Source organism: Amblyomma mixtum, chromosome 2 (assembly GCF_055824585.1).
Source record: "Amblyomma mixtum isolate Tamu chromosome 2, ASM5582458v1, whole genome shotgun sequence".
Lineage (NCBI taxonomy): Eukaryota > Metazoa > Arthropoda > Arachnida > Ixodida > Ixodidae > Amblyomma > Amblyomma mixtum.
The window spans coordinates 86,155,535-86,178,541 of NC_143013.1; the positions used below are offsets into that span (position 1 = coordinate 86,155,535).

A 23,007-nucleotide genomic window follows, 5' to 3' on the forward strand; every position below is an offset into this window, starting at 1 on the left:
AATTCCTAAGCAAGCCGCCGCGGTGGCTCAGCGGTTATGGTGCTCGGCTGCTGACCCGAAAGACGCGGGTTCGATCCCGGCCGCGGCGGTTGAATTTCTTTGGAGGAGAAATTCTAGAGGCTCGTGTACTGTGCGATGTCAGTGCACGTTAAAGAACCCCAGGTGGTCGAAATTTCCGGAACCCTCCACTACGGCGTCTCTCATAGCCTTAGTCGCTTTGGCACGTTAAACCCCATAAACCAAACCAAACCAAATTCCTAAGCAGCACCCCATGGCAATATCGAACATACTCTCGGAATGGTTTGGTTTGGTTTATTGGGGTTTAACGTCCCAAAGCAACTCAGGCTATGAGGGACGCCGTAGTGAAGGGCTCCAGAAATTTCGACCACCTGGGGTTCTTTAACGTGCACGGACATCGCACAGTACACGGGCCTCTAGAATTTCCCCTTCATCGAAATTCATCAGCCGCGGCCGGGATCGAACCCGCGTCTTTCGGGTCAGCAGCCGAGCGCCGTAACCACTGAGCCACCGCGGCGGGGTACTCTCGGAATCACTGGGAGAGGTTGAAATCCTGAAACCTTCTGCCATATCAAGCTGTCGTCGTAAGCTCCGCGGAAATTACAATCCTACTTGTGCTAAACCGTGATGAAAGCAACGATGAATGCATCGTCGAATCCTCTATGCTTGACCTTTTGTTCAGACAGCAAGGGCGACGTTGTTATCAACAGATTTTGTGACTGACTGTTACTCGCGCTGGCAACATGGCTACACTGAAGAGTGTCTAGATTGTGCGATGGGTACAAAATACACAGGGAATATTTTCCCATCTTAGGCTAAAGCCTTTCCCACACTGCATTATCATATAAGTGGAAATATTCCCTCTGAGATTGCTATTTGCCACCAAATGTACAATTTACGACCACATTACTAACAATATTGCCACGCGCCTAACACGCCGCGCGGCCTCCACACTTTGGCAGCAGCGGCGGAGCGGATCACACGCAGCCTGCTGAATCCTTCTTTCTGTACTGTCCCAGGTTATCGCGCTCTCCCGGAATACGCAGCTGAACTGTGAGCCTCCCGAGGTGCTGCAGAAGTTTCTGTACCCGGCACTCTTCTACGGCCTGGCGGAGCCAACGTTTTGAAACACGCGCCACATCGCTGCTGGCCACATCGCTACAACGACTCAGCGCAAGCGCTGCTGCTATCTGCAAGCTACGCTACGGCAACGGCGGGGGCGGCTCCTCTCACTTTGGCAGCAGCGGCGGAGCGGATCACACGCAGCCTGCTGAATCCTTCTTTCTGTACTGTCCCAGGTTATCGCGCTCTCCCGGAATACGCAGCTGAACTGTGAGCCTCCCGAGGTGCTGCAGAAGTTTCTGTACCCGGCACTCTTCTACGGCCTGGCGGAGCCAACGTTTTGAAACACGCGCCACATCGCTGCTGGCCACATCGCTACAACGACTCAGCGCAAGCGCTGCTGCTATCTGCAAGCTACGCTACGGCAACGGCGGGGGCGGCTCCTCTCACTTTGGCAGCAGCGGCGGAGCGGATCACACGCAGCCTGCTGAATCCTTCTTTCTGTACTGTCCCAGGTTAGTAATTGTTGTTCAGTGCCGCTTGCACTGTTTATAGGCGCTCCGCCGTTTGCTGCCAGTGTGATGGGTTGCTGACAATGTAAACGCGATACGCACGTTTGAGGGCGCCCTAGGCCGAGGCAATATTCTTGTCTACCATTGTCGTTTGCTTATGATGGAGCGGTGTAACATCTGTCGGTGTGCAGTGAGTGATGATGGTTTTGCATTGACCTGTGGAGAATGTGAATTTTTATTTCATGTAGGAACGTGCTCTGGCGTCACTGAGCAGCAGTTTAAGTCCAAAAAGTTTGCTAAGAAGTCTTGGAAGTGTGAAGTTTGTAAAACAGGAAACACCGGGAGTCCACATACGAAGACATCTGATAGTGAAGTGGTGGCTAAACTTGTAGAGATGGACCGGAAATTAAACACGCTGCTTGAATTACCGACCAAGGTGAACGGCATAGAAGAGTCTATCCAATTACTCTCAGATCGCTTTGATGCCATACAGCAACGTCAGGACCGCCAAGAAAAAGAACTCAAAGATATTAGACGCAAAGTCGAGAGCATTGAGAAATCCGGAGCCACTAAGCAGCTAGTGCAGCTTGAGACAGACATAGATGCACTTGAGTGGCGAAGCAGAAGCCTGAACATCGAGATCCACGGTGTTGCTGAAACGAAGGGCGAAGATCTTTTTGAGAAAGTAAATGACCTGGCGAAAGAACTAAACCTAAATGTTCTAACTAGAGAGGACGTGGTAGCACTCCACAGACTGCCAGCAAAACCAGGAAACACACCAGGGATTATAATGCGCTGTGCTCGCCAAGAACTTAAGAATGCTTTCATGGCTAAAAGGAAAGCTTTGAATGGACCTGACGAGAAGCGGTACATCTGTGAAAATATGACGTCTCGGTCTAAGAAGCTGCTTACATTCGCTAAAGAATGGGCGAAAGGAGCAGACTACAAATTTGTGTGGCACACAGGCGGCAAGGTTCTCGTGCGCAGGGCTCCAGGTGAAACAGCCACAGTTATCAAATGTGAAAGTGACTTAGACGCTCTACATTCGTAGACGTCCTTTCTAGTTTGTAGCCTTTTGAAACTTTCTCTCCTTATGGACAGCTTGCAATCTATACCAAAAGAACAATGGTTCACTCTTCATAACTTGGGTTCAAAACGACTGAGCTGTGTTCATATGAATGTCCAGTCACTAAATAAGAAAATTCCAGAGTTGGAGGCCTACTTTGCTGGCATAAACATACACTGTGATGTTGTTATGTTTAGTGAAACATGGTGTAATGAAGATTCTGAGGTATTTAGATTGCCCAATAAAAACACATTTTATTTGAACAGGACATCAAGACGTGGCGGAGGTGTTGCAATGTTGATAGATGACTCTATGAAAACTGATTTGCTATCTGATTTCTGTTCGGTGACCGATGACTACGAAATGCTCTGTGTTGAAGCCAATTGTTTACTTTTTGCTACATGTTATCGGCCCCCTGATGGAGACCATAGTGCATTTTTCAATTTTCTTGAGAAATTTTTTGTCTTTGCAAGTCAGAATAGGCAGAGAGTTATTATTGGCGGCGATCTCAACATTGATATCAAAGGTGCTACTCGCAAATCAATAGACTTTGAAAGACTACTTGCATCCTATGGATACGCGAATGTTATAAAATCTGAAACAAGGATAACTTCCACGTCAGCTACTTTACTTGACCTTTTTATCACAAACTACGATCTGCCATGTGTCTCCAGTGCCGTACTAAGCTGCTGTATAGGCGACCATATGCCAATATGTATGTCCGTTAAAGCACCCGAAAGAGCACCGAATACGAAGAAAGCATGTATAAACTTGCAAAGCATCACTGAAAACTCTCTAGAGGCTTTCCGCATCGACATACAAGGTACTTGCTGGGATACCGTGTTTTTACAACATACAGCACAGGAGGCTTATGATACCTTCATAAGTCACTTTGTGACAGTATACAGGAAACACTTTGTCTCTAAAGAGCAAAAAATAAATAAAAAGATTCGTAAGCCTTGGGTAACCAATGAGCTTTTAAGGAAAATTAGAAAACGAGACAGGTTGTATGCGAAATTTCTAAAAACTCGAGAACCCTCACATCTCAAATTGTTTAAGACCTTCAGAAATAAGTTAACTAAGGAGTTAAGAATAGCAAGAGACGCGTATTATATTCAGGAACTTGTATCCTGTACCGGACAGACGGCTAAACTCTGGAACAAGGTAAATGCTCTTACAGGACGGAAACAGAAGGGGGAACAACCACAAGAGATTTCGTTAAATGGACGCTTAGTGAGAGACCAGGAGCTTGCTGATGCATTTAATCAGTACTTTGTAACAAAAGATACAGACCAGAATGCTCGTCCTAGCAATGACCTCACAGCACCTAGAAACAATAATTCCATTTTTTTCGCGCCAACTGACAGTGAGGAGGTGTGTTCCATTTATCTCAACCTTAAAAATTCACGCAGCTGCGACATGGACGACCTACAGATACGGCCTGTTAAATATGCCATACGTGAACTCGCCCCTATACTGGTGTACATTTATAACATGTGTATCTCTTGTGGGGTTTTTCCCGACAGAATGAAAACCGCAAGAGTAATTCCTATTTTTAAAAAAGGCGACAAACAGAATATAAAAAACTACCGTCCAATATCGATTCTCCCCATTTTTTCTAAAGGTTTTGAGAAAATTATCCTCAATAGGCTGTCTTCATTTTGCAGTAAACACCAGCTTATAACCGAAGCACAGTATGGATTTCAGAAAGAGAAGTCCACAGAACTAGCGCTTTTAGATCAGAAAGAGCACATATTAAGAAACTTTGAAAACAAGCTTTTAACTCTCGGTATATTTGTTGATTACACTCAGGCGTTTGACCATATCAATCACAATATTCTCCTCAATAAACTAGAATGGTACGGCGTAAGGGGCACACCTCTCGCTTTATTATCTTCCTACCTCAAAAACAGGCACCAATTTGTCTCATTAAGCGAATTCAAATCGCAAACCCAGAGCATAATCTCAGGTGTACCACAGGGAAGTATTCTCGGGCCGCTACTTTTTAACATTTATGTTAATGATATAGTATCGATTTATCAAGAAGCAAAATTTATAATGTACGCAGATGACACGAGTATTTTTTTATCGTCCCGCAATTACACAGAATTAATAAGAATGGCAAATGAACTTCTCGGGAGACTTTCGATTTGGTCGAAAAAAAATTGCCTACAGGTTAATTGCAGTAAAACAAAAGCAGTAATTTTCCGAACTCAAGGAAAAGAAATCCCACAGTACCATAATATACTGTTCGAGTCTATGCAAATTGAGGTTGTTAACTCAATTAAAATTCTTGGTGTAACCTTCTCCAGCAGCCTACAATGGGACGAGCATGCAGATTCAGTCCTCAAGAAGCTAAGCAGTACGGTTGGTATGCTAAATCGCAATCTACACATTTTTCCTACTTTTGTTAAAATACTTTTGTATAATGCCTTGTTTGCCTCGCACATTAATTATGGTCATTTAGTATGGGGTACAACGACACAATCAAATCTTAATAATATATTAATCATGCAGAAAAGGGCTCTACGTATTATTGCCAATGTATCCTTTACGGAACACACTGAACCACTCTTCGAGAAGTATAACATAAGAAAGATTCACGACATTTACACATACAGACTTCTGCGGGATTTTTACTATAGCAGCAGGAAACATAATTTTACGTTAGTGAAAATCGCGAACCTGCATCAGAATGTACCTGCCTACACCACACGCCGCGCAGAAATATGGAATGTTTCGAGATACAGAACTAATTATAGCAAACAGATGCTTGAGAATAATTTACCAAGGTTGTTAAATTCTCTAATTGAAATGGGTATCGACATTCTAAGCATGAACCCGTCAAACTTTAAAGCCTTCATACGCTCCTATACTGCATAAAATGTAATATAATATATTTTTGTCTTTATTATTTCCTTAATACCTCTGTCTCTCCTTCATACATATTTGTGAATGTTTCTATGTTTTGTTTTGGGCTTTCTTCATTCACTTCTTGTGTTTTGATGAGCTGACTGCCACCGCCGCTCTGCCAAGTGTACACCAGGATGCAGGACCGGTCAAGCCTCCAGGAGGCTTTTTGCCTGCCATCCTCGACATTATATCTGTATGGTGTAATGTTCGAATAAATATTTGAATTTAATTTGAATTTGAGTCAAAAAAGACGACGAAGCGGCGCTGGGCTCTCGAGGCGCGCTGGCTCTGTTCTGTGTCCTGGAACCTGGCTCTACAATTAAAAGAAGGCTCCTTGGGTTCCTCCCGACGCCTACCTTCACGGCTACTCTGGTCGTGACAATATTGATACCAATATCCTTGAACATGTTGTTAACCGAATAGAACCATGTGGCGAACAGTTGTTATTGCTACCTGATGTCACCGAAACATGTTTAACTGCTCTTCATAGCAGGACATTACAAATTTATTCTAAATACGTCCTATTAGCTACTAAAGCATATCCACACAAGTTCTCGAACATTGCTCTAACGCGTATTCCAGCATTGTCACACCAAATTAGAAACATCACTTGTTTCTCAACATCGTTTGTGTCATGTGTAAACCTTTTGCCTGTGTAATATCTTATGGCGTTTGTAATTATGCCTTATCTGCCCTTCCTGCTTGGACCACATGAGGCCTGCAGTATTATGTAAATAAAAAATAAAAAAAAGACTAGCCGTGCCGTTCTTTCTCTGCGCCGTAGTCTGCCACTTCCTGCCCGAGCCATAAAAGTAGTCGCTTACCTAACCTTTGTCTGTCCTAATTTAGATAATGCATGGGTGATCGCTTTGCGCGCATTTAATCTGAAAGGCAGAAACACGCCACGGAAAAAAATTTCTAGCTTCACTTTCACAAGTCCTAGCATCCGTTATGCATCGATCCCATTACTAGCCCACCATCTTTATCGCAGCAAAAGCCACGGCAATGCCTTGTACTCTCTCGCTGCACTGACCACATGTCACCTCCATTAGTTTTTCGTCAAGACATCAAGCGCTGGACGCCATGAGCCATATTAATGCCATTCACTGTGAGAATACTATCGAGGCAATCTTGTAGCAAAGCTGCACATCCTTCATGCAATACTTCCACCCGGGGCCTTTCAATAAATGGTTTGGTTTATTGGGGTTTAGCGTCCCAAAGCGACTCAAGCTATGAGGGACGCCGTAGTGAAGGGCTCCGGAAATTTCGACCACCTGGGGTTCTTTAACGTGCACTGACATCGCACGGTACACGGGCCTCTAGAGTTTCGAACCCATCGAAATTCGGCCCGGATCGAACCCGCGTCTTTCGGGTCAGCAGCCGAGCGCCGTAACCACTGAGCCACCGCGGCGGGGCGCCTTTCAATAAATAGGTGTAATAAAATAGCCTATTCTCAACCGTTCAAATGGTCACCTGAGAGCTACGTTCATGGACATAAGAAACTATATCAACGGAATGCGTGCGTATTTTGCAGTGTATGCATGCACATTACTTCTGCCTTCACCCATCCATTGTTAACGCTAGCGTCGCGTCGGTGACGGGAGCGGTCGCATGCCGCGTCGGCTCCGTGATAGCTCGCAATCAATTGCGATACATCAAGTTTTTCCCCTGTAAGCCTGGTACCATCGTCTCCAGGAACCTCAGCGGCACCCGTCTACACCACGTTTGTAAAGATGGGACCAATTTTTGACCACTTTTCGGGCATTTGAAGTCTTCGTCACGCCGCGGTGGTGCTAAGCCTAACGGCACCGGGGCCTGCGATGGCCCCGGTCGGCGATCCCTCGGCCTCGGCGGCTCCAAATCAAGTCACCGGGTACGACCCACAGTCCTTGCGGATCGTAACAATGGATACAAACCAATCCGAGGGTACTACTCAAGGCGAGGATCCTCTACCAACCGAGGACGATTACCTTGAAGATATGGTCCGCGTCTGGCGCGGAAAGAAGAACGCGGCGGCGGCATCGAGGGACGCTGGTGCTGGTGCCACCCAGCAACAGGCGCCGGCTAGCTCTACGAACGCAACCTCGAACGCAACCTCGAAGCGCTCCAGGCAACTCCGGTGGCGGCCGCAGAACACGCCGCGTATCGAAAAAGACGACATCGTTGTGGTGCTGAAACCGCGAAACACGGTCGACCTCAGAGCAACTTTTGGTCCCGGACAAGCCGGCGCTGCAATCCGCAACATCCTCGGGGACGACGCAAATGCAGGACTTGCGGTGTGGCCTGTTTGGGACCAAAACGTGCTGGTATGTGCGTTGAAATCAGTCGACGCCGCGGAGAAGCTACTCCGGGATGTTGTGCTGCGGGTTGGGGAACGCGAGCTACCGTTCCGGGGACACCCCAAACTCTCCGGTGCGTTCTGTCGCGGCGTCGTGAGTGTTTCGTCTGACGAAACGTCTGAAACCGTTAAAAGAAAACTCTGTGCGGAACCAAATGTGGTGTCTGTGCGCAAGCTGGGGGGAACCCCGGTTGCGGTGATCACCTTCGCGGGGACTAAGGTGCCACGGACGGTGTTGTACAGCTACGAACGGCTCCCTGTTCGCCTGTACAAGAAAACAGTGCCTGCATGCCACCGCTGTGGCACAGTGGGCCATCGGGCCGATGCGTGCCCGCGACCGCAGCCGGGGCGCTGCAAACGCTGCGGAGTCCAGGTTCCCGATGCCACTCCTGACGGCCCGGCGGAACATGACTGCGTTCCGAGCTGCCTCATCTGCGGAGGCGGCCACCCTACCGGAGCTCCTGGCTGTGCCGGGCGGTTCCGGAAACCCATCAAACCCAGCTCCCCATCAGGATCCAAACCGAAGACAAAGACGGGGCCCAAGCAGGCTCCTCCGCCAAAGGCCAAGAAAGCGTCAGCCGATCAGGAAACCAAGGCCAAAACCGGGCCATCGAAACCTGTCAAGTCCGCGACCCAGGCGGCGCCCCCGGTCCTCAACGCCAGGGACTTCCCGCCCTTGGCACCCGTCCAACCACAGGTGAGCAGTTGGAGTAGGGCAGTCTCCGGGCCCGCTACCCGTCCCTCCCCTACCCGTCCCTCCCCTACCGAAACCGCCCTACAGCAGCAAGTAGAGGAGCTCAGGCGCCAGAACCAAATTCTAGCGCGCAAAATTCAGGAATTAGAGGCCAAACAGGCCGGGTCATCTGTGAACCAATGCAAGAAGCTGAGCCAGACGACGAGGATGACGGATCATCCGTAACATCTTGCCTCACTAGCGTCTCGCGGCAGAGCGGGGACACGGTAGTTGGATCAGCTGGTCGCGTCGCCGGCCTAGAGGCACTGCAGCGCCAAACCGAGCAACTGGAGGAGCAAGTGGCGGCCCTCCCGAACCAAATCATGTCAGCAGTCCGCGAGTCCTTCCAGGATATGTTCAAGGCAGCTTTAACGCAAGCACTTCCCGACCTTATGGCCCAGGTCACTGACTCGGTCCTTAAAGCCGTGCAGCCCTGGGTCAGCACCCAAATTAAGAACGCCACAAGCTTCGAATCCCCTCACCTCAAACGTAAGACAGCCTTCCGTCAGGCAGCGGAGGAACATGGTTCAGGCTCGGCAGCTGGTGGGTCGGTGCGGCCCCTCACTGGGGTTGCGCCGGCTCCCGGCCAGAGCTATTCCGATCACCCTTAAATAAATACGACAAGATGGCTAGCAGATGTAATAGGAATGCTAAAAACTTTGAAAAATTCCAGATCATCCAATGAAACTGCAGGGGTTTCAGATCTTGGAAAAAGCGGTCACACCTCCAGCTTTACCTGCAGTCCCTAGGTGACATGCCGGCGCTCATTGCCCTACAGGAGCCCGGCATAGACGCTAAATTATCAGGCTACAGCACCTTTCAGGGGGGCCCCTCTACGTGCATCCTGGTGAATAAGGCTTACACCGTGGTTCAGGTCGACTTAGACTTGAGTACCGAGCAAGAATATACAATGGTCCGAGTACTGCCTCTCAGACGCCGCGACCCGTCAATACATATCCTCAACATATACTGCCCTCCGCGTAAGCCGCGCGTAACTTTCAATGAAATCTTCCTTCGCGCGATAAAATTGGCAGCCAAAGAGCCTCTAGTGATCGTTGGAGACTTCAATGCTCCCAGCCTTCATTGGGGCTACCACTTCGAACAGGCAAGAGGACGTAAGCTGGCGGAGCTCATCTCCACCCTCAGCCTCACGTTGCTCACGGACCCGGCGTATCCCACTCGAGTGGGGAATTCGGTAACCCGCGACACGTGTCCAGACCTTTCTCTCGTTAAAAATGCTAGAGCGGCTGTATGGGAGAACTTGGGAGATTCTCTAGGCAGCGATCACCTCCTTCTCCGGATTACACTCGAGGCAAAGGCAGCGCGCAAAAAATGGGGCCAGGCCAAGCTGACCGATTGGCACAAATTCCGGAATCACACTATCCCTCCCGTACTATTTTCCGGCGGCTACGCGGAATGGGCTAACCACATATACAACATTCAGAAACAACACGTCACAACACTACAAACCACCGAAGAGATCCCCGCAGTGGACACCCACCTCCTGCATTTGTGGGAGGCGCGCCGGAGCTTAACTAAACGGTGGAAAAAGCAGAAAACTAATCGCAAATTACGCGACCGCATAGCCAAACTCACAGAGCAGGCTGCAGCGTATGCTGCCGAGCTCTCAGATTCAAATTGGATAGCACGCTGCGACGCCGCAGCTCATCAGATGAGCTCGAAGGGGACGTGGCGTCTCTCTCGCAGTCTAATCGACCCCTCCCAAACGAGAGGGGAGACGCAAAAGCAGCTCCGGCGGGCTCTGCAAGGGTATCAAGGTACGACGGCGCAACTTGCGGACACTCTGTGCTTCAGATATCTCTGTCGTATGGAGGACCCGCCTGGGCCACAGTACATGTACTCTGGCAGGCCTAATGAAACACTCGATGCCCCTTTTGAGTTGCACGACCTTAAGGCGGCCTTAGCAAAAATGCGCCGGGGTACGGCTCCGGGACGGGACCACATAACAGTGAACCTGTTGGCGAACCTACCGGACTCAGCCTACCTTCATTTATTAGAATACATCAACCAGATCTGGGACGGGCGTCCACTCCCTCCCGAGTGGAAAACGTCACTTGTGACGTTTATCCCTAAAACAGGTAAGGCCGTGAATACGGACAACCTGAGGCCCATATCACTGACCTCATGTGCGGGCAAGCTTATGGAGACGATGGTACGGGATCGCCTCTCTCCATACCTGAAGAGTAAGGGCTTCTTTGCAGTCACCATGTTCGGGTTTCGCCCTCACATGTCTGCACAGGATGTCCTTCTCCAACTGCACAGGGATGTAATACGACCCACAACTATGCAACACAATGGCAAAGCCATCCTCGCCCTTGATCTGAAAGGGGCTTTCGACAATGTGAAACACGGAAGCATCCTGGCCAACTTGAGTTCTACCGATTGTGGGGCTAGGACCTACGCGTATGTAAGAGATTTCTTGTCTAATCGCCAGGCCTTTCTTCGGATTGAGGGCGAGGAATACGGCCCTTACATGATGGGAACACGGGGTACCCCTCAGGGAGCAGTGTTATCACCGCTCCTGTTCAACATTGCTATGATGCGCCTCCCAAGCCAATTGGCCCGGGTGGAAGGCATTCAACACGCGTTATATGCAGATGATATTACAATTTGGACCACTCAGGGGAGCCTTGGGGACATGGAGGACCGCCTTCAGCAGGCTGCTTCCATAGTCGATGCGTATGCTAATGACTGTGGGCTCCAATGTGCTCCAGCGAAATCAGAGCTTCTGCATGTCAGAGCGAACCCAAAGGATAGGACAGCAATACACATCTCTCTGTCAGGAGGTCCTATTAGAGAGGTGGAGGAGCTCCGTATTCTGGGCCTTTTCATTCACCAGAGACTATGACCGGACTCCACTATTGCGAAACTCAAGAGAGTAGGCGAACAGGTAGGGCGCATGATCCGCCGCGTTTCCAACAAGCGGGGTGGTCTGCGGGGCAGGGACGCGCTTCGGCTCGTCTATGCCTTCGTGACTAGCCGGATCCTCTACGCCGTGCCATATCTCCGCACTACTAAGCAAGACGAGGCGCGAATAGACGCCATCATCCGCAAGGCAACTAAGCGAGCCCTGGATCTCCCAGTGGCTACCTCTAATGCCAAACTCAAGGCATTGGGGGTGCTAAACTCCTACCAGGAGCTGCGGGAGGCCCACCTCGTGAACCAATACACGCGGCTCACGCAGACGGCTCCTGGGCGCCGCCTGCTAAACCGCTTACACATCCAACACGACTGCACTCCAGAGGGGGCGGAGCGTATCCCAGTACTATGGCGCCATATGCTCTGGGTCTCCCCGCTCCCCCGTAACATGGACACCGACATGCATGAAAACAGACGACAAGCGCGGGCTCGGGCTCTTGAGAGACAACACGGCTCCCGACCCGGTGTATATTATGTAGACGTAGCAGGGCCATCGCCCACGGGATTTTACTCGGCCGCTGTCGTTCACCAGGAAATGCACGTTGATGGACTCTCCTTTCGAGCCCCGAATTCAATGCGGGCCGAGGAAGTAGCGATAGCGCTTGCTGCCGCCCACGCCAATTCGAGAATAATCATCACGGACTCCCGAAAAGCATGTGAACATTACTTGGCAGGGGAGATCTCCCCCTTAGCTGCTTGTATTCTACGACGGACTGCCACTGATCCAACACCCAAACGAATCATTTGGGCTCCTGGCCACCAGGGCTTACGAGGTAATGAGGCCGCTGACGCGGCTGCCCGAGCGCTTACTCACCGGGCTCCTCATCCCAGCTCTTCTGGCTCGGAGACTAACCAGCCGCTGCTGCGATTCAGGGAAATAATAACACATTATAGCGACAACCACCGCCTTTTCCCGGCCCCTGCAAAAGGGCTGAGTAAGACGGAGGAGCGAACTTTAAGGCGCCTGCAGACAGGTACTCTACTCTGTCCTGCAATAATAAAACATTACGATCCTAACACGGATGGGCGATGCCCACACTGTGGGGAGACCTGTGATATCTTCCACATGGTGTGGGCATGTACTCCAAATCCCCACCTCCCCCCCTCCCCTACCCCTTCCAGAGAGGCATGGGAGACTGCCCTCCTCAACTGCTCCTCGCTCGAGTCCCAAAGGGCTCTGGTGAAACGGGCGAGAGACGGGGCCTCGTCGTGCGGTGTCCCGGACTAGGGACGCCGACCATGTAGCGGGGCCACTCTGTGGCTCCCAAACTCTTTTTTACAATATAAAAGTTTTCACCACCACCACCTCCCACACTGCCAGAGTACTCAACCATGCCGCCAAGTCCAGTGTATGTTCCGCACGACATGCGAGGTGTAGAACGATCGAAGGCTCGAGAATAGCTACACATGACGAAGAGCTCAAGCAGGCGCTAACATGCTCGAATGTCCCCGAACCTCATTACACGCAAAACAGACTACTGAACCATTCATAAATATGTCGCACTTCCACTCATATCGTTTAAACGAGCGGCCGCCGCGGTGGCTCAGCGGTTATGGTGCTCGGCTGCTGAGCCGAAAGACGCGGGTTCGATCCCGGCCGCGGTGGTTGAATTCTTTGGAGGAGAAATTCTAGAGGCCCGTGTACTGTGCGATGTCAGTGCACGTTAAAGGGCCACTGACCAGGGTCCGGAAAATTTTGAAAAACAAGCCCACTGCATAGATGAGGATCGCAAAATACTAGAGCCATGCGCGCCCCGAAAAGCTGCGAAAATTCAAATCAAAGCCCGCTCGTTCTTTCCTTTAACAAAAAAGTCCCCGCCCCACTACTCTGAACCCCCTTGACGTCATGGGGGTTACTTTCGCTAAAGGCTCTCCATTGGTGCATCGTTCTGACTGACGGGAGAAGGTTGGGCGTAGCCTTTGCGTCGCGTCGTCTGCACAACGCTTTCCGCAGTGCCTTCTGTTCTGGCACATGCCTACAAACCCGCATGAAGGAACAAAAAAAAAACTGCGAAGGGAGCGTACGGCGACAGCCTTGAACCCTAGCCATAAAAAGTAAAAAACTGTAAAACTGAGTGAGTTGGTTCGCCCCCCCCCCCCCCCCCCCCCCCCCGCCGTCATCACATCACGAGACGCCCTGCGTGCGCGCTCCCTTCTCAGTTTTTTTTTGCTGAGAAAATGCGACGACGCTGTTTTGTCGTTGGATGCGCGCGCACGCAGCGACTGGAGTAGCAAAAACAAAGAAAAGAATTCTATTGAAGGCGGGGCCATGACGCAGACATCTGACGCACCCCACAGACACCACGCCTCCGGCTTACATCGCAGAAAGAAGGGGTGATTTTGCCTTGCCGAGCCTACTCGACGAGCAGCGGGAGAGAAAAATCTCGAGGAGGGAACGGAAGGAGAGGAGGATCGCTGAAAGAGAGGTAGAGAGTGTTTGCGACCAGAGGATGGTCACAGGCCCTTTAAGGTGGTCGAAATTTCCGGAGCCCTCCACTACGGCGTCTCTCATAGCCTACCTTCGTACACGTGTCAGGTAGGGCGACAGTGATGTCTGCGCCCGGCGTCAAGATGGCGCCGAGCAGCTCGGTCGCCCGGCCGTCTGTGGCGCAAAGTGAAGCAGCCTGCTGTCGGCTTTCCTCCAGCCACGTGAATATCTACAGGTGAAAAAAGTAAAGCGAAATGCACTCAATCTTCGAGAGTACGGGCACGGTATAACAGGGGGCGAAAGGTGCACATCACAATCAGAACGAAGGAGCCCCGAACTACACCGCTGTCGATGAGGAGGAACGCCTTGGAGGCTGCGTACAAGACGAGCGGTGTCGTTCCCCCGTAAGCATTTTCCCTAAACGCGCACAAGGAGCAGAGAAGTGAAACGTAGGATGATTAGCTCTTGCGATTTCAGTCAACCCGAAGTCTTGGCTCCGTATGCCCTCGATATGCATGCACCTTTAGGAGTATCGCCCTCCACCTACAAAAGGCCGCCGGCGTTGCCCATTCATTCATTCACACAACCACCGCACTACGCCGTAACTCATGATTAACTGGCAAATCCAAGAGAAGGAAGGGTATGAGGAAGTTCCGGGCCTTTCTAAATAGTACACTCTTTCACTAAGGTGAGATTAAATGCGAATCTACGTCATGCGCTCTTTTTTCTATCTTTTGCGCCGGTTTGAAACTTCATAAATGGTGCACTTCCATACCATAGCTCTGCCATGAATAATGAGGGATGCGGTAATGGACGGGTACTGATTCATTCCGAACACGTGCGGTTTTTTATCGTGTACTCTGATATCAGCATTCGGGCGCTTTCGAGCTTCGCATACGCGTAGAGGACAACCCCGAAAACGGAGAGACGACGCATCTGCTCAATTCCAGCAGCGCTTCTGTAGTTCCCGGCGTAGTATATAACAAAGGCAACGGACGCTAGGTGTTGCGAAGCCTTCGCGGTTCAAATGGCTCTACTGTGCGCAAATTTTTTCCAGAATTATTTAGCCGGGATGGGATGAAGAAGCGGATGATCTGTGATAGCCGAGTTGCTAGCTCACTCCTGCAAAGAAGGCTTTCCAACAATCACTTTCAAATCCTATGAAACAGGGTTACGATGGCTGAATTTATCTTGGGCAAACGTCGTCAATGCTATGCGCCAGTGCAACTCTCACACTTGCATTCGCTATCAAATGTTCTCATACGTAAGAAAAATTACGAAAAGCCGAACATACACTGCGAAAATCATGACAGCGCTTGCACAGGGTGTTTGGCTACCAGCCCGGAATTACGCCGAGGCATATCAATAAAGGCTCGTGAGCGCTGCACAGTTGACGGGAGATTAAACCGAGTGAAGCTGTCCCACAAAGGTTTTCTGATATCCTGAGTAGGACCAGCTTCTATTAAGGCAACCTGGCCATAAATTTCGCAACTCAATGCAGAAAATTCACTCGACAGGCTTGTATTTCCACGGCGAGTAAGTCGGAGGGTTCATCGAAAAGTAGTGACCTGGAAAGCTCTTCTCATTCTCAAATAGGCGTCAAGGTCGCACTATGCTCTCCGGCACACGCATTAGCTATAGAGCGCAATAAGTCAAAGCTATTTCGTCTCCCTGCCCGGCTGCTCGCATTGTTTGAAGCTCCTGAGCTATAGCAGACCGCCTTCCGGTTGGGTGACCTACGGTGGTATGACCGATGCGAAACAGGTTTGAAGGGAGACAGGTTTGATGTGCGCTTTTACGCAGCAGAGTGGAAAAGTTACGAGGAGCTTTAGCGGCTAAAGTGGTGAAAGGCGAAAGCCTGAATTCTGCTTCGCGATTGTTCACTTCACATTCTGCTGGTGCATTAATTAACTGCCAATTAATGACGCTTAATCTTTGCTTTAAGAGTGGAACGCGACACCTTTGAACGCAACGCTTTTTGAGGAAAGGAAATGGCGCTGTAATTCCCTGTCATCTACCGCACCATACAGGAAGGGATGAAGTGGAGTGAAAGAAGAAAGAGAAAGAGGGGCCGTAATGAAGAAAATGAAAATTGTATTTGAGGAAAGGAAATTACGCAGTAACTGTCTCACATATCTCGGTGGACACCAGTCGAAAATTGTATTTGAGGAAAGGAAATTGCACAGTAACTGTCTCCATATTTCGGTGGACACCCATCAAAATTCGCGCGCAGTGACGTCACGACCATTTCCACTAATCTGCAACGCGGACAAATTTCCTAACACGTCTTGGTCACGACAGTATGAGCCATTAAAGGCTTTCGCCTTAATATTCCTCATAAGTATCCATCACATAACTTGACTGATATATGCCTGAACTTCAGGAAATTAAAAGGAAAATTTTACATTCTTTACATAAAATATTAATTTCCCTTCAGAGCAAAGAATACTTTCTGAACACAGTGATGCTGGATTGAATAGAAATCATCAATGATTTAGAATGACTCCGTTGAGGTAATAAATTGAATTGTATATTTTCGATCTGCACTGCATGCAAGCAAGAAACTGACCTTCCTCAGCTTTTCTCCTTTTCAATTTCTTCGTTCTTTTGATTCACGATTAGGGAACGGTAGTTTTCTTTGCTGTTTTTGGTAGCGCGACAGAAGAAGCATCGAAGCCCAACAAAAGGACGGATCCGACTCTTCTTTAGATCACCAGACAGCTGTGGATTTCGGTTCACCATGTATTTATTGAGTGGTGTGCGGAAAAAAAAAGGTGTAGAAAATGTCGTGTTTCGCATGGGGATACCTCCCTGTAAGCTCGAAGAGCTGCCTGTCAGCGCAGGAGATTTCTCGCTAACCTTCGAGTCTCCTGTCTTTTCCGATGTGACGCGTAGAGAAGTGGATGCGCTGGTGACTGGTAGCGTCATGCGAAGGTCTGGCGGCTCTGGAAAGCCGTCCTCGAGCACAGGAAGCCGCGAGTGATGGGCACTGAGGCGTCCGTACCCTTTATAGCTGCCTATGGGCGATGGCAAAACGTCTGCAAGGGAGAGAAAAGAACATACTGCGGTAAAATTTCCTGACTGGTACGTTCGCGAGACGACATGTCATACGATATAGTTACGCTCACTATATAGCGTTTGCCGCAATCGCGACAGATGCACACTGTTCTACCTCGCCTTAGTTCAACGGCGCAGTCTTGTGAATCAGGCGTCGCTGGTGCCGCGCAGCACCTGAACTTTTATTTCTTGCCGTAATTCGTGAATGTTCGGCCTTTTTGGTTCACCACGAGAGACTGCCCGTTGCAATTCACTGCGTTCGCAGTGTCAAAAATGAGGGTTTCGTTATCGCTTTTAAGCAAAGACGCAGAGGCGAAAACTGAGTTTCAACGAAACACTTTTACTTGCCGAAAAAAAAAAAGAGGAAGTCGCTTCGATTCAACGATAAAAATATTCTATAGTAACATGCAACCTAAAGAAGTCATGCATGCGATATTGAGAGAAAAATGGAAATTTTAGGGGCAAGGGCTGTGCTGCGAAAATGATCAAATACGAGCGACGAAACATTTTGTGCAACAACGAACGAGGACTACGATTTGACCTCCAAGCCTGCAGTTTGCTGTTTTTTACAATACTGTAGTAGAACTTGGATAGTTGGCAGAATCCCAGCTTTTATTAGACTCAATATACGGAGGCTAACACGTATGACATTATTTTATCAAGTGTGAAGACGCCGACAATTCGTGCTTATTCTGTAATTCACGCTGCTCAGCATGCATCCACCTGCGATCCGTCTCCTTCCGACATAAATCTTTCGCTAGTTACCAGGCTTTGGTCCAATAGGTAAAACTGGTCCACAGTTGGTTCCATGGCTGAATGGGCCTCTTGCAGATGTTTCTCTCTGACCGCTGAATGCGCCTCTGTCAGCTATTGCTCCCACGACGAGCTCTCATGGTCTGCATCCGTGGACTACATCATGAGCAAATAGGAGGATGCTGAGCAATTCTCTGCATGTTTCTACCATATAGGTGAGTACCGGTAAGATACAGCTGTTATATATTTTTCTCTTGACGAATGCTGGTAAACTGCCATTCATAATCTCAGAGAACCTGCCAAATGCGTTCCACCCCAATCTTATTCTGGTTATTTCCCTCTCATGATCTGGATCAGCGGTAACTACCTGCCCTAAGTCGACGTATTCCCTTACCATTTCCAGCACTTCGCTAACAACTGTAAACTGCTGTTTCCTTCCGAGACTGTTGAACATTATTTTGGTTTTCTGCGCATTAAATTTTGTACCCACAATACTACTGCGCCTGTCTGACTCATTGATCATGTTTTGCGTCTCCTGAGTGACTTACCAAGGCAATGTCATCAGCGAATCGGAGATTACTTAGTTACTGAGTTATTCTTCATGAACATCACCAATTGTCCCCAATCCAGGCCCCGGAATATCTCCTGTAATCAAGCGGTGACAAGCATTGACAAGATCGTGTCTGCCTGACACCCCGTCGTAATGGAATTATATTGCTAACTTTGTCGAGGACTATAGTAGCTGTGCACCCGCTATAGATATCTTGCAGTATTTTTACACAAGGCTCTTGAACAGTCGGGTTCCGCAATGTCTGCATGGCTGCCGAAGCTTCAACGAAGTCCAATGCTTTCTCGTAATATACAAAGGCTATATATAGGGGTTGGTTATGCTGTGCGCATTTCTCTATCACCTTATTGACTGTGTGAATACGGTTTATTGTCGAGTAACATTTACGAAACCTACCCGATAATTTGGTTGATTGAGGTCTAATGTTGCCTTGGGTCTATTAGCGATTACTTTAGTAAATACTTTATAGGCAACGGACAGTAAGCTGATCGGTCTGTAACTTTTAAATTCCTTGACATCTCCTTTCCTATGGATTACGATTATGTTAGCCTCCTTCCAAGCTTCTGGTGCGCTCGAGGTCATAAGCATTGCGGATACAGTGGCTAGTTTTTCTAGCACCCAGGCCTGATTATGCAATTCTATCTACACAGAGATTTTTCTTTAACCTGGAGGAGAATTGCTCGGCCCCGCGATTCGAACCCCGGTCCTCTTGCACGCAAGACGGATGCTCTAACTCTGCTCCATCGCTGCATCTACGCGTTTACATAGGCAGCGTTTATTTTATTTTTCTAACCGTATATCCATAGGCCGCGAGCAGAAGACAAGGAAACAACCAAGGTACAGAGGAACATATTTTTTTTTTTTGCGCTCTCCTGACTGCCTGAGGAGGTCTTTAGCTTCCACAGTAGTGAAGTTCGCGGTGCCGTATTTTGTTTGCTGCATCCGGTCGCTTTATGGGAATGTCCATTACGTCCTTTTTCTTGGGCCCTCCGCACAACCGCACAGAAAGGGGTCAGTCAACCCGGCGGGAGAAGAGGGGGCGCCGAATGGCGTGGGATTACGGGAGACGTCAAACTCCCCTCATGGACGGAGTCGTTAGGTGGCATCCTGTGTGCACGTGTGTACAGCGAGGCTGACCCGCGTCACAGTGCGTGGCTTTTGTGCTATGTCGGCAGCGGCATGCTTTGACATATTGTCACGCTAGCTGCAGGCATGAGGAGCGACGATGAGAAACAGATGAGTTGAAATGGCTTTCCTGGAACTTGGGTCAACCGGACGTTGGGAAAGTGGGAAAGTGAATGTTCGCGAAGCTCGCAGCAGTGATATTAGAAAGTGTACATATGTGTACGGTGTCGCGAGGGGCTACCTTCTTTCCCCAATCATTCATTGGGTGTATTTTCCTTTCCCCAATGAGTTATTGGGTGGATGTTTGTGGAGTACCTGATTGGTTATTCTCCCACCGAGGGCGGGGGCATTGGTTTTAAAACCAGCTGCTTCGGCAGGACCGAGGGCTGGTTTCGTCCCGTAGAACTACGAGCCAGTCAAGTGTAAATATCTTTCCTCCTTGCTTGTATCTTCCTTTGTGCTTTTAATTGTTATAAAAAGTTAACCTCTCCTAAAGTGTCCTCTTGCAATGTGATTGAGCAATTCGAATCTTCAAGACGTCAAGAATCCTACAACAATCATCATTAACTAAATTTCCCTCTACGAGATCAAGAGGGAATCCAACTACAGTGCTTCAAGATAACTTACGAGACGAAGTACAGAGTTTGGGAGAGGGGGCTGCATGTTTGCTTTTGCATTTTGCATGTTTACTTTGCTTCTTCAAACAGATTGAAAGCACCACTTGATTCTGCATGGAGTTTGGGTGCATGAAGGCAGGTCCATTGGGGTCCCCTGGAATAATAGCAGCTCCAGCAGCCAATGGCTGAATGAGCATCTCATTCTGTCCACCATCCGGGCCCATCAAACCCATCACGCTAATTTCCTGTTGCTGCTGCATGTCCGCTGCCGTCTGTCTTCCTCCACCACCGTGGTGCAGAGGTGCCAAGTCTTCGAGCAGACCACTCTGTTGCTGCACAGGACCAACACCTTGGGACTGGCAACAAGCCACCTTGGAGCTTCTGCTGCTGCTGAACTCCTTTGGTGCGGAGAGCCACCCCCTTGAAGTTACTGACCCTTGGAGGCTATAGAGCGCTCCAGATTCGATAAATTTGGCGGCCAGAAACTGGTTTGGGAAGCTCCATATGTGAGTAGTGCAGTGTCTCTCCGGAGCTGTTCTCAGCATCTCATAATAATTTATGCGAATATTAGCGCGAAGTTGCGTTGGAACACCAGAAAAACTCAAGTTGAAAATTCGAAAAAGAAGTGAGGCGAGCAATACCGTCTTTGTATTGCATTGAGAGCCAGCCAGCTCAATTATTTATCTGTACAAACCAGTCTCCACACTAACCTTTACATTCGCTCTGTCGCGGTGCACCGATGAGTGCGCACTGTTCTGTTTTCCCCAAGTAGCGAAAAAGCAGAAAGTGCGCAGCGACTATTCTAATGTACCGAATGCGTAAGGAAGAAGAGCGCCTAAGAAGTACAACCTGTAGAATGACGCGCGACGTCCGAATACATACTGTTTCCGGCGATTCCACCGTCGCTTTCAGCTTCGATGTTTTCTGGCTCGGGCGAAGGGCACCTGCGTCCGAAGGAGCGCTTGTTTGGCGCGCGCGCAGACACTTTCTCTGCATTTTACAGCACGACGTGATGTGAAGCTCACCATGGAACATACTTGCATTGAGGTCATTTAATTCAGCTTATTTTTGCAGTGAGGCTGAACGACGTAAGGGATCAAAACATACTACTTGGTTCCAGCGTTCTGCGCTGTCGTCTTCATTGGGAACTAAGTTGGTCGTGTCCGGCCGTAACGAGGGCGATAACCTTCACATCACATTGTAGTGTACAGTGACAGCCGGCCAAGCTTCTGCATCAACCCACTATAGCGGCGAGGCTATAGGCAAAACAGAACGCCAGCCCTGTAAACCACATGAGCATTAAACTTCCAGGATCGTTGGCAGTATATTGGCTCCAGAACAGCCGTCGTCTTCTTCCCGTCAAGCGGGTCTTTCTTTTCTGTCTCAGTGTTGAGAGATGCTGCTTTGTACAAAGGTACTGCTGCGCAGTGCACTGCTATGTAGTAGCGCGCAGTCGCGAAACGTTCGATATATTTAGACACCATAAACGCATTTCGCACTGAACGGACCAGGTGTGGCAATTTTAGGCAGAATTGCGTACAACAGTCAGCGGGCTCCACATCTTAAACGTTGAATTTTTTTCACCTGACTATAATAGGCTTGTGCCGATACTCTATAAGCCTGCAACTCTGGCACGCGCGATTAGAGGCGGCACATTGCTTCTGCAAATCATACTAAATTGCGGCTGAGCAATGCACTAAATCTGACAGATGAAAGCACTTTAATGCATTTCGGGTGTACAAAAACGCTTCGCATGAAGATCAAATAAGCGCATTTAATATGTTGCAGAAAGCAAGCCTGGTCAACTAGGCTAAGGAAAAAAATTTTCAAACGAAAACAGATGTTAAGGTCTTGCGCAGTTCATCATCAACGATGGCTTCGCACGGAAATAGACATAGCTGTGTCTAATTCCTAAGCAGCACCCCATGGCGATATCGACCAGACTCCCGGAATCCCTGGGAGAGGCTGAAATCCTGAAGCCTTCTGCCATATCAAGTTGCCGTCGTGGGCTTTGCGGAAATTCTAATTCTACACTTGTGCTAACCGTGATGAAAGAAACAATGAATCTATCGTCGAATCCTCTATGCTTGACCTTTTGTTCAGACAGCAAGGGCGACGTTGTTAAGGTTTGGTTTTGGTTTTATGGGGTTTAACGTCCCAAAGCGACTAAGGCTATGTATGAGAGACGCCGTAGTGGAGGGCTCCGGAAATTTCGACCACCCGGGGTTCTTTAACGTGCACTGACATCGCACAGTACACGGGCCCCTGGAATTTCTCGGGCCCCTGGAATTTCTCCTCCAAAGAAATTCAGCCGCCGCGGTGGCTCAGTGGTTATGGTGCTCGGCTGCTGACCCGAAAGACGTGGGTTCGATCCCGGCCGCAGTGGTTGAATTTCTTTGGAGGAGAAATTTTAGAGGCCCGTGTACTGTGCGATGTCAGTGCACGTTAAAGAACCCCAGGTGGTCGAAATTTCCGGAGCCCTCCACTATGGCGTCTCTCATAGCCTTAGTCGCTTTGGGACGTTAAACCCCATAAAACCAAAACCAAACCTTAACAACGTCGCCCTTGCTGTCTGAACAAAAGGTCAAGCATAGAGGATTCGTTAACAGATTTCGGGACTGAGAATTACTCGCGCTGGCAACATGGCTACACTGAAGAGTGTCTAGATTGTGCGATGGGTACAAAATACACAGGGAATCTTCTTCCATCTTAGGCTCAAGCCTTCCCTACTCTGCATTGTCATCTAACTGGAAATATTCCCTCCGAGATTGCTATTTGCCGACAATTGTACAATTTACCACCACATTACTAACAATACTGAAACTAGTATCCTTGATTATGTTGTTAACCGAATAGAACCAGGTGGCGAACACTTGT

At 49.1% G+C, this 23,007-nt stretch overlaps 1 protein-coding gene across 1 annotated transcript in view; it reads left to right on the forward strand.

Annotated features, from left to right (window-relative positions):
• The first annotated feature begins 7,159 nt into the window (after positions 1–7,159).
• LOC149360005 (uncharacterized) overlaps positions 7,160–23,007 on the forward strand; it is a 69,492-nt gene continuing 53,644 nt past the window's right edge. The window contains exon 1 of the mRNA XM_089572119.1: positions 7,160–8,606. Coding sequence (XP_089428245.1) covers positions 7,392–8,606 — 1,215 coding nt within the window. The 5' untranslated portion in view covers positions 7,160–7,391. The remainder of the gene's footprint in view (positions 8,607–23,007) is intronic.